Source organism: Typopeltis vanoorti, chromosome 11 (genome assembly GCF_054136105.1).
Source record: "Typopeltis vanoorti isolate ZY-2024b chromosome 11, IOZ_Tvanoo_1.0, whole genome shotgun sequence".
NCBI classification, from domain to species: Eukaryota; Metazoa; Arthropoda; class Arachnida; order Uropygi; family Thelyphonidae; genus Typopeltis; species Typopeltis vanoorti.
This window is the reverse complement of record NC_143559.1, coordinates 87,023,512-87,036,487: the sequence shown is the minus strand read 5'-3', so window position 1 is coordinate 87,036,487 and position 12,976 is coordinate 87,023,512. Positions and strand designations below refer to the sequence as shown.

Sequence of the window (12,976 nt, the reverse complement as noted above, 5' to 3'; positions counted from 1 at the left end):
ATTTAGCTTTTTGTCTAGCTGTACTCCAAGGTATTTGGTTTCTGTCTGCCATGGTATCTTTTTACCGAGGAGTTGAATATCATCTTGGATGAAGGTTTTTGCGTCTGGTGAATAGTATAACTGAGCTTTTGACGGGGTTTACTTGTATCCTCCAGTCGGAGAACCATTTCTCTAGCTTTGTGATGGTATCCTGGAGACGACTGATCGCCAGGTGTGGGCGGAGAGATCTTGTCATTATGGCTGGGTCGTCAGCATATAGGGCTGTGATGGTAGTCCTCAGGTTCTGAGGAATGTCAGCTACGTAGATTGTGAAAAGTAAAGGAGTCAATAGAGATCCCTGTGGTACTCCTGCCAGGATTTGGCGCCTAGTTGAGATGGTGCCATTTATTTTTATCTGCATGGATCTGTCAGTGAGGTATGATTTTATTAGACGGGTAAGGTTTGTTGGAATGTTGGCCTGAATGAGTTTGTAGAGTAATCCTTGATGCCATACCTTATCAGAGGCCTTGGCAATATCCAGAAAAACTGCAGCTGTGTGAAGGTTCCAGTTGTATCCTTGAGTGATACTCCACTAGTCGGTGTATTTGTTGCACTATGCTGTGCATACAGCGGAAGCCAAATCGTTCGTTTGGAATTATTCCTAATTGGTCTGATTTTTCTTGTAGTCTTGAAAGGATAATTTTTTCAGCAATCTATCCTAGGTTGGAAAGCAGGCTTATTGGACGGTAGCTTTGCGGGAGTTGTGGATTGTTTCCTGGCTTTTTTATTGGTATGATGTCGGCTGTTTTCCATGCAGTGGGGAAGTGTTGTATCCTCAGTATTGCATTGGTTATGTTAACCAGGTGTATAATAGCCTTTCTAGGAAGTAATTTGATGATTCTGTTAGTAATTCCATCTGGACCTGGAGCTTTTTTGTTGTTTAGATGTTTTATGATGGTGGTTATTTCAAATGGAGTAGTGGGGGTGATGCTGGCTGGTTTATTTTCGGACTGCCTTAAGGTACGCTTGACCTGCTGGTGGACTTTATATATGTGGGTGATGTTTATATTGTCATATGATGGGCTGCATTGTTTTTCTAGGTTTTCTGCAATTGCTTCTGCTTTTTCTTTATCAGTGTGCGCCGTTCCATGAGCAGTTTGCATGGGAGGTAAGGGGTTGTGTTTGGTGCGCAGAATCTTCAGAAATTTCCATATTGAGTGATCTTCTGGGTTGAGTGATGATAGTTTATTGTCCCAATCCTGATTCCTGTGGATTTGAAGTGCTTTTCTGACTTGGTTATTCAACTTGTTCAGTATTTTCTTGTCCTGTGGGGCTCTTGTGTTGTGGTATCATTTCCTGGCTTTGTTTTTTTGTTCTGATGAGGTCCATGATGTTTTCTGGGAGCCGACTGGTTGGGTGGTTGGTTGTGGTTTTGGTGACTGCTTCTAGTGCTTTTTGAATTTGGCTTGTTAGATTGTTTACTGCTTCATCTATTTCTTCTTTTTTGTGGATGATGGGTACAGGACCAATGTATTCTGGTAGGATTTTAGCTAGCCTATCCCATGATATGAAGGTGTGCTGGTGGGCCAGTTGGTCTTGAGTGTCAAGTTTGATCAGGATTGGGTTGTAGTCAGATGAGAGTTCACTGATCGTCTCTAGTTTGTATTGATAACTGATGTTTCTAATGATACCTATGTCAAGTACAATCTGATCTGCCATGAGGGCTGTAATGAGTGTGCTCAGTGGGTCCTGCTACCACAACTGAGTTAAGTGTTGAATAGTTGTGTAGTATGCGTCCACTTCTGTTGTTGGTGGTGCTGAACCATGCTGTGTGTTTGGCGTTCAAGTCTCCTGCTATGATGGTGGGGTATGTGGTGCCAAGGACTGCATCTAGGTCTGTTGTCAGTAGAGGGTTGCTTGGTGAGTTGTAGGCAGCAAATATCTTGAGGCTTCCAGCATTGTTTGTGTGGACTTGTATTCCTGTGGTCTCCAGGTTTGTAGTCTGTGGGTTGGATATGGCATTGTGGTGGAGGTACGGTTTGATGTAGATGGCAGTGCCTCCCCCTCTGGTGCTGAGTCTATTCGTTCGGTATATTGTGTATCCTCTCACTTTTGGGTTGTTGGCAGGTCTTAGGTGGGTCTCTTTGATCAGCATTATGTCCGGGTTGTGCCTTTGTGCGAATTCCTGTAGTTCTAGTGTCTTGTTGGTGAGGCCATTGGCATTCCAGGCTGCAATTAGAGGCGAGTTGAGTTTTACCTTTGTTTTATTCATAATTCAGTGCTGTGAGTATGGAATGGGTTCCTTGCAGGAATCTCCTTGTGGAGGATGGAGTTGAGTTTGTTCTGCTAAATTCCTGCAGCATAGTGGCTAGCGAGGCAGTCAGTATTGCTGTGATGTTGGAGCCTATTTGATTGCTTTGTATTGTGTCCTTTGGGCCGGCTGCTTCTGCATAGGTCTTGGTGGAAGGTTGAGTCCTTTCCTGACTTTTATGGATAGGGTTTTGTTGGTTTGATGACTGTGCAGCAGAGATGCTTTGAATGGTCCAGATTGGACGGGTCTTGTAGTTCCATGATTTCTGGGGTGGTGGTTGCATCCTTTGTAGTTTGCTGGGTGGGGACCTCCACAGTTGGCACATTTGGCTGGTGTGGTTCTTGGTTTTGTGCATGTAATGGTTTGATGTTTCTTGCCACACTTCAGGCATCTGAACTCGGCTTTACACAGTCTTTGGGCATGGCCAAACTTTTGGCAACGATGGCATTGCCCTGCAGATGTCCTTTTCCTGAGTGGTTCTGTTGTTATCTTAAGTCCACAGACCGCAGTTATGTCATAAATTCGTCTTTGTGTGTTCTGGATCTCGACCAATACTAATGGCATCGGTTGTTTATCGGATCTGTACATCCGGCTGACTTTGATTGGTGTTGGGCCCTGCAGGGTAAGGTCTGCCGCGATCTCCTCAGAGGTAATGCCTTTGGTGACACCTCGCAGTACAACCTTTAGATTTCTTTCGCTGCTTAGTGCGAAGGTTTGGTGCTGCAGTTTGTTGTTATCCATCATTTTTGTTATCCCTCTGTAGTCTGTGACTGTTTTTGGTTGAATTTTTAGTCCTTCCTCGGTGTTTCTGGCCCAGGAGTATCCAATTTGATGTTCTCTCAGGTTTCTTGCAACTGTGGTCCATTTTTCCTTTTCACGGAGAATTACCGGGGGGACCTTTTCCCTTTTTTCCGGCACTGCTTGTGAGGGTGTTTCGTTTTCCACATGATCATCCTCGATTCTGCGTCTTTTATTCGTTTGTTCTTCTGTGAAGACTGTCTGACTGTGGCTCTCGGGTAGGGAGATGGTCGTGTTGTTGATCTCTTCTACTTCGTCCTCTATATCTTCGGATTCTTCTGGTTATGTGTACAGGTTTAGGAAACCTGGCCATTCCGTATCAAATTTTTTAAGCAATAATTTATTATTATTATTATTATTATTATTATTATTATTATTATTATTATTATTATTATTATTATTATTATTATTATTATTATTATTATTATTATTATTATTATTATTATTATTATTATTATTATTATTATTATTATTATTATTATTATTATTATTATTATTATTATTATTATTATTATTATTATTATTATTATTATTATTATTATTATTATTATTATTATTATTATTATTATTATTATTATTATTATTATTATTATTATTATTATTATTATTATTATTATTATTATTATTATTATTATTATTATTATTATTATTATTATTATTATTATTATTATTATTATTATTATTATTATTATTATTATTATTATTATTATTATTATTTTAACGGTGTCTCCATGGAGTCAAAAGACTCATCGCGGGAGACCCGACATTGACACACTAACCATTATTTACACAATACCTGTCATACCTCTCCTTAAATTCATTCACAGTTGAAGCATTCACAACCAGTTCTGGCAAAGCATTCCACCCATTCACAACCCTCCATTTAAACAGTTTTAGTGCTTGCTCTTTGTTTAGATGCTCTAGAAGATCAGTAATATTATCCATGTCTATTTTATTCGTTGTTATATCTAGTAGGTGGTGATTGGGGAATTGCTTATGATCGCAATTAGAAATCCCGCAGGTCTTGAGACTGCCAGCAGATATTTTGTAGCGGATATTGCAGATTAAAAGGATTGCCAGCAATATCGAGCGATTAGCTAAATGCGCAAAGCAATAGCATATGAAATTTCAGAAAATGAAGAACGCTTACCTCTATAAATATCATTCAAAACTATCGCACTGATAAAAAACGCGTCACTAATACGCGAGCCGCCATTTGCATTTCCAATTATCAACCACTAAAGAAAGTTAACGCAAATGAAAGCTAATTTATAAATATATGTACACATAAATCCTCAACCGCCTTTAACAAATATCGTATTTGTTATGCATAATTGTGTTCATATAATGTATGTAATTTATCTGAGAAATAATAAAATGTTAAAAAAATTATTATAACTATTTACAGGCCTTATGGCCCGTGATTGGCTTTTGTACTCATGATAAGGTGATAAGGTCTTATGCCTAAATATATATTTTTGCCAAATGACAAACATATACTGTAGTTGATTTTTTTCCATCGATAAGCCTCCTCTACAAAATGAAAAAGATTAGAAAGCAAGCATTCATTACCAGCAAACTAACAAAGTAAACTGGTTATGTCTTTCATAATTAATTACTGTATTTTAGAACTGGAAGTCTCTGTGACTGAATAATTTATATTCCATGCAAATTACCAAGGTAAGTGATATTCATATTTCCTCTATAATGAGAAGAATTTCGAAATATTCCAAGTTCTTAAGTGCTTTCATAGCACATTTGAAAAGACAATGGGATACTACGATCTTCAATTAGAAAAGACTGAGCTTCATTCTCGTCTTGACGAGAGATATCTTTATTGCGCACCTTATACCTGTCTCATTTATATAGTCTGCACAAATATCTATTTATATATTTTGATGTCATGTGTCTTTTTTTATTATACCATATGCTAAATAAATAAATAAGCGCTCTTTATAAATTGAAGGTGAGTTAGCCAAACTCATATGGAATTAGAAATTTTATTATTATTTTTTCTCTCGGTAACTCGGGTGTTTATCTCGCATACAGGCAAATCAGCAAAAAGAATATGAAAATACTGTTAGTTCGGTGGTAAACGTTTTGTGTAGATTGACCATTCAGAAGTCGGGAGCTTTTCCACGATGGGAAAAGCGCCCGACTTCTTTTGACATATCACGTAATACACACAAAATATTTCATGGTTCTATTAATGGCTGTGTTTCATGATTTTAATCTGCCGAGGCTCTTTCCATTACTCACGCTTGTGTGAAGGATTAAAACAAGAATATAACCATAAATAGTTTTAATAGAACATATGCACTAGATATATTAAAATAACTTTCACGGCTTACGCATGTAACAAAAATTATACATAGAATTTTATTCAAAAACTCTGATATATTCCGTTCACCGTTATGTGGACATCGTCGTCAGAGAGAGAGAGAGAGAGAGAGAGATCTTTAACTATATTCAAAACGTGAATTACAATAATGAGTCATAAATCATGCTCAAAGAACTGTGTGTCTAGTGTAATAGTGAGAAGCAAGGCCAGACTTGTAGGTTTACAAAAATGTAATATAATCTTGATGTTCTTTAATTCTAATCAAGGCAGTCTATTCAAAATAGCAAAGTTCACATGAGCAGGTACTGATAGACACCCGGAAAGGAAAGAGGTGGTAATGTATCCTTCATAGATGGTAGGAAGGAAAATAGTTTCCGAGCCGTTTGAAGGAACCATATAGATTGAATTTAAGTTATTTTAATTAATAAGAGTGCAATAAGAAATGAAATCTGAATATTCCTTGCCTAGACAAGTAACGTGTAAGGTCGAAACTTTTATAGCAGAAGTGACCCACAATTTTAAATTATAGTCGTTAATTTTTCACTACCAAAACAGGGTTGTGCCTCTTAAATACGAGCGGAAACGCATTTACAGAAGTAATATATACATACCTAATGTCTTTATGATGTATGCAGAAGAACAGCACGTGTATTTAGTTGAAATATAGTGGATTCGAATCCTTTTTGTAGGATTGAGGAACATTTATAGCTGCTATTAAACGCCTCCGTAGCGCATTCAGAAGAACAAGATATTACATCGTTCAATTGGAAAAGTCTTTAGTTCGATGCCGGTTGCGACGAGAAGAAATTTTAAAGGGTATTTTTTTTTTATTTATTTAAAGTGAATCAGCCGATCAGATACGGTGGTTGCAGGGTTCTCACGGAAACTTGGGTTTTTCATCCTGCATACAGGCAAATCGGCCATCAGAACACACGCAATTTACAAACAAAAAATATTGTTGTTGTTGTTGTTGTGGGAATGGTATTTTGTGTAGTTTGAGTATTAAGTAGTATACGTGTTGAATTGTGTGCAGTTGGAGAATTAAGTAGTAGGGGAGGCGCTGAGATGATTGCAGTAAAGTATCTTTTGGCGGTGAGTACTCGGAGGTATCACATAATAATAATAATAACAATTAATAGTGGAACTTTGCGTAATATGGACAACCATTTCGTGTGTAAAATGGTATTCCGTATTACCTGGAATTCCTTTAAAGACTTTTTCACTAGAGTTTAGTCACTTATATTACTTTTGTATGATAATCCTCCGACACACGATAGATTGTGCAGTTATAGTATACATTATGACCATAATTACAGACCTAATAATAATATCGGTTTATTAGTACTAGAGTTACTCTGCTACTTGAAGGATTATTGTACAATACGTAAGATACAAAAGACTAACATACAATAGCACACATAATTTTTAGTCTGGTCAGGAGATATGGGTAACTGGAACTGCCGCTAGCAGACAGTTACATGCTGTCTCTGCTATGTGACTGGCGGCTGCTCGATGAGATCTCTCGGTGTGGCACTATGCTGCGAGACTGCAATCAGCACAGTACGAGTATATTAATACTTTGACTGGGATAAGAGTCAAGTAATTTAATTCAAAATACAACTCTTTAAACTTACTGCTTTTCAAGTCACGGTTCTTAAGCTAGGTGATATTTCACATCCGCGATGAAAATCATAAATAAAAAAAAGAGTTCCCACTGTCGGTAGGCAGAGAGCACTTTTAGCCATACATAACTTTTGGAAATCAGAAGACTGCTGATATGCTCGTCACTGAAAGATGAGCCTATGGCTATTGATTATTTTAGATGCATTGGGGAGAGGGTACGGTGGTGTTCCCATACCCCAACACATCTATTACTGTCTGAAACAGTGTGAGTTTTTTAGGGCTAATTTTTCGAGATAAGGTTAAAAATACGAGTTTTTCAAAGGAAAAAATCCTATCCGCCTTCGGCAACGAGCACCTAATTCTTTAACCCACCAAAAAAAGAACGCATACGAAGTTCTTATAGTCGACGTCTAGGATCAAACTTACAACACCTTTCTTCTGGCATTCTAGTATTATTTTACAAGAAACGATACTCTGCCTGGGCCTTGTTTTCCCCGGCTTAATCTTAATATTCTACCCATTCACAAGACACATGCTGAATCACGTATACACATACCTTACATCACAGTGATGTCATTATTATTATTATTATTATTATTACTACGCGACGCCTCCAGAGAGTCCAAGGAGTCATCGTGGGAGGGCACACTACGCTACTTCGCTAAATACACCTCATCCTCTCCACTACTACTTAATTCTCCAACTGCAACACTACTGCCATCAACGCCATCTATCGCCCATCATCACCACCAACAATAGTATTTTTTGTAAATTGCGTGTGTCCAGAAGGTCGATCTGTAGGCGGGATGAAAAACCCGAGTTTCCGGGAGGAAAAACCCTGCTACTACCACCGTATGAGATCGGCTAACTCACCTTCAACTGAAAAAGCCCAAATAAGGATTCCCCTCGTGATGTAAGGTAAAGTGCAGTAATTACGCCTAACTCTGTTTTGATATAGCGTGTTTCGTTAACATTTATGAGATGGCTTCTCCCAAAAAATTAAATTTTGACACTTCAGATATAAAAAATTAAAACAAAAACCAGTAGAAATCTTTGGAGCGTCATAAAACTGTGCCACCAAACTAAAATATGTAACTTATTAATTAGAGATGAATCGCCGAAATAACTTTTTTTTTTTTTGTACTGCTATATTATTTAATAGTAGCATATATTCTATGATAACACTTTCCAGTTTGGAATAAGTTAACTGACTTGAAATTTGTTAAAGTTAATTTATTACCAAATGTTTAGAAGTAAATATCTTTGTTTTTAGTGCAATTTGATGATAATTGACGTTTTCCACCAGTGAAAACTGTCAAATGTTCTGAAATTACCCATAATTCCATCCGACGAAAGGCGTGTGCTAGTGCTTACCAACGTATGCAGAAACAAAATGGCTACTGATTACGACGAACCTATATCAGATCAGGAGAAGGTGAGACATTTAGTTAATTACAAACGAATTATATGAAGAGTAAAGCATTAAAATAAACGTAGTAATTTACGATGTATCAAAGGTACATATATTTTAAGAAAGAAGGCCTTGAAAGATTAGATCTAATGGGTGTTCAGGATATTAATGATCACACACACCTATTCCGAAGAATCATCTGGTCGTGGTGGAATTAATTAAGGTGATAACATGTTTGGACAGTTCATTGGTAAACCATAATGATAGCATTCCCAGATGCGTAGTTTCTCTGGGATTTGAAAAGTGTTGTTTTAATTAGTTATTTTCCTAACTAGAATTTTTGAGTTCATTTGTTATGCTGATAGTAAACAGCAACTCCTACTACTACGGTAAGGATAACATTATCTGTACTACTTTTCTTCGCCATTCTGTAACTCTGATTTCGATTCTAAATGAAAATACCATAATTGGATAAGATTTTGTGTGTCAGAACTCAGCACTAGTTTGCATTTTTTGTATTAACCTCTTAATGATGAATTTATTCTTTAGTGACATAAGGACATATTATCACTGATGATTCTCTTGACCTTTGGCTTCATACAGGATCATAGTTTTAACTGATACTGTGAGCATTTTGCTATAGTTACTATTTAATTAGTATATTGCTATTCAATCTGATACAAACAAAGTTTATGTAGCATTGACATCAGAACATCATACACACTATATATATATATATTTATTTTTTATTTATTTATTTATTTTTCATGGTAATCACCTCATGAGAGGTTGTAAACACATACAAACTATAAATAATACAGAAACTCTGCTTTAGAGCTACATTTTTCAAGCCATTTCAGGCTCCATTTGAAGTAATATTATAGTGGATGAGCAAAATCTGATGGTTCAAGATAGATTGTAAAATTTAAACTCACAACCTTGAAGGCATCTTTTGTATGATGGAGGTGGGAAATACTTATTTAAGAGTTTTTATTACAATTAAATTAGTTTCACGTTAATTTATTAAAATACCGGTTTCCTTAAAAATATATATACACCTAGAGTTTTTTCAATAAGCTTATACTTTAAAGTTTCAGTCGTTCATTTGGTATTAGTGATGCCCTTATTTAATTAGTATATTGCATTTTTCAATTGAATGTAATTTAGCCCATCCAATCTCATAAATGGCAGGATTTTTTTAAATTTAGAAATTCAGATTTTTGGCCTGCAAAATGGACAAGGGACATGCTTTTACACAGTATATAAATAGGAATAACCACTCTGTAATATTAATCAGGCTTATATAAAGCCAAATTATTTGTCTGTGACAGTCCACTGAGTTTAACACAATAAGTTGGAACTGCTATAAAATACAACATGGTGCAAAAAAAAAAAAAACAGTACTGAATAACTACAACAATATATGTTATGGAGTAAATGGGTTTATTAACAAAGAAATACATGTTTACACATATGTACATTCACAACTATTGGCAGAATCTTGGTCAAATAAAGTGTTAACAACAGGAGATTACGCACTAGAAATGGGCACCTTGTCACATGCAAAGGTTCTCTCATCTTGGAGAACAAGGGTTGGGACATCTATTGGACATATCGTATGATTTTAGCCCTTAGTTCAAGATTTCAAGGCAGGTCATGTTGGAATACCCATTCTTTCAACATACCACAAGTGATGTGAAATCAGGAGAACATGAAAGTGCGGGAATTCTGTGAACCTTGCAATGAGCCTCCTGGGAAAGTGTTCTTATAAATAGGCTCTAGAACCATGTGATATGTGACAGGTTGCTCCATCCTGTTGGAATACCTGTGCATGAAATGGAATGTTTTTTGCATGATATATCATATTCAAATCCTGGGTGAATGGAACCAATACATTCTTGATGTAGCATTCTCTATTCAAGGTCACAGTTACACCCTCTTCAATGAAGTATGGCCCAATTGTACCTTGACTAGAAAATGCCATGGCATAATTGACCTTCTCGCTGTGAAGAGAGGTTTCTCTTGGACAAATTCAGGTCTCGAGAAACCAAGAAACCTGTTCATCTGTTTACATGACCGTTTAGATGGAAATGCGCTTCATCCGAGATCTAGACATTTTGGAGGAGGGACAACTCTTCATAGGCATTGGCCAGCATGTATGCACAGTATTCCTACCATTCAGCATAATTCTTTGCTGTTAAACACTGACCCACCTGAATGATGTACCAAAAGGCACCCAGCTCCCTAAGAATTCTCTGTAGTGACTGCCTCAGTATCTCAAGTTCTAATGCTGTTGACTGCATTTCAGAGACTAACACTTGCTCCAGCACATGCCCATGATTCTCATTTGTGTTGTGGTCACGCTGAATGCTCTTTGCATTGTGGCAGAACACTTCCGGTACATTGTAATCTTTTGATTAAGGCAATGACACTATTTCTTGGGAGATGCTTACAGAAATGGCAAACTGCTTACAAACATGTCATAGGCTTGGACCATTTTCTCTGCCAATTCCATATGAATGAAAATAATGCTCCACAATAAACATCTTTTCTTCTAACATCAACACCATCGCTACAGCTAAAAGTGTAATGCCGTAGACTCAACACGTGCTCTTCTATTAATGTGCATACAGTTGAATGACATATCTCATAGTGCGTGTGCCAAAGGGGTGTCAAAGTTCAGTTGTTGTTGTTTTTTTTCACCATCTCACCATATCACTTCTATCATATATTTAGAAGTGCATTATTATTCTTATATAGGATGGCAAACTATATAGGATGGTCCATAAGTCATGGAAGAAATCATAAAGAACCTGTCTTTGTGAAGCAACTTAGTTTTTTCACCAGATTTTTTATTATTATTTATGAAAAACCACATCATGTAAATGCCTTCCAATTCCTTTTGAATTTACAAAGATGGGTTCTTTCTACGAAATAGTTCATGACTTATGGACTACCCTGTATATTAATTATGTAAGTCATAGTTTGTGTAAGTTATTAAATAGGTTTATACATTAAAAAAAAAAAGCAAAAGTCGTGTTAAAGCAGCAGTTAATTTTATGACATTCTTGTTCCTGTTGCTTTTTTTAGTGTCTGACAAATTTCATTAAATTATTGCAGATCATATTTCATTTATTTTAGTGCTGTTAAGCCACAATAAATCCAAAAACATATGCACAGAAAACAGTTTGTTCACCAATGTGCTCAGTTATACAAGAAACCTTGTATAACTGAGTACATTGTTAAGAACCCAAAATCATTTCTATATAGAAATGATTTTGGGTTCTTAACTTTTATTGAACAATGCAAAAAGGGTATTTTTTTTCACAGACCATAGTATGCTCGACTTTTATGTGATATAAAGTATATTAGAATGTGTAATATGTTTATGTGGCAGGTTAGCATCACAAGCACTCAGTATGTGCAGCATTCATAACATGTGTAAAGTCACGGTATTATTCACTTTCTCTTCACACACTGTTTATTATATTAGGAAATGCATGTGATGTGATGCAGTTTCACCTGAAAGTACATCATAGTTAATATCTAGTACCTATTTTGGAGTACAGTTTGCCTTTCACATAGCTACACACAGAAAAATATTGATCAGTTGTGGGTCAAATGATCTTGTCAGTCAAGGAATAGTTCTTTCCCTACCTAGCATATTAAAATGCATTTTCATCTGAAAGTACATCATAGTTAATATTTGGTACCTATTTTGGAGTACAGTTTGTTCACATAACTACACAGAACAATATTGATTAGTTGTGGGTCAAATGATCTTGGCAGTCAAGGAATAGTTCTTTCCCTACCTAGCATATTAAAATGCAGTTTCATCTGAAAGTACATCATAGTTAATATTTGGTACCTATTTTGGAGTACAGTTTGTTCACATAACTACACAGAACAATATTGATCAGTTGTGGGTCAAATGATCTTGGCAGTCAAGGAATAGTTCTTTCTCTACCTAGCATTTGTGGTGCTATAAATACTGAAGCATGTTTAAATTATCATTGACCTCATAAATTTTTGTAAAGCATGAACCAAACCAACTAACTTTAACCTTTGGATTATCTCTTTCAGTTTCATAGGTGAGATGTGATTGCATCTGTGATATTGAATTATCACCAACATCATGTTGCATGTCCTGATAATCCTGGATGTTATATTTCTGTTTATCTTATGAAATTCAAGCATAGTGACTATAATTTGTGAATAGGAATTATCAATAAAAAGTTATGAGGCTGCAAATTGTTATGTTTCTGTACAGACACTTTATTACTGAGGAAATATGATTCCCTGAGATAAATGAGGATAAGCTCCCATATATAAAATGCAATGAAACGAATGATAGATTACTAAAACATGACCTTCCTTTAGCAAATCCATGCTGCTGTCCATCAAAGAGAATATAACTGTTGTTTAACCCATTTCTGGATCCTTGCTCTCACTAACCTCTCCAACACTAACTACAACACTTGACACACAGATTGGCCTATAATTTGAGGGTTGA

The 12,976-nt window shown here is 36.2% G+C and overlaps 1 protein-coding gene across 1 annotated transcript in view; it reads left to right on the top strand.

Annotated features, from left to right (window-relative positions):
* Positions 1-8,402: 8,402 nt before the first annotated feature.
* cpa (F-actin-capping protein subunit alpha) overlaps positions 8,403-12,976 on the top strand; it is a 93,562-nt gene continuing 88,988 nt past the window's right edge. Inside the window, exon 1 of the mRNA XM_090400091.1 lies at positions 8,403-8,487. Coding sequence (XP_090256217.1) covers positions 8,446-8,487 — 42 coding nt within the window. The 5' untranslated portion in view covers positions 8,403-8,445. The remainder of the gene's footprint in view (positions 8,488-12,976) is intronic.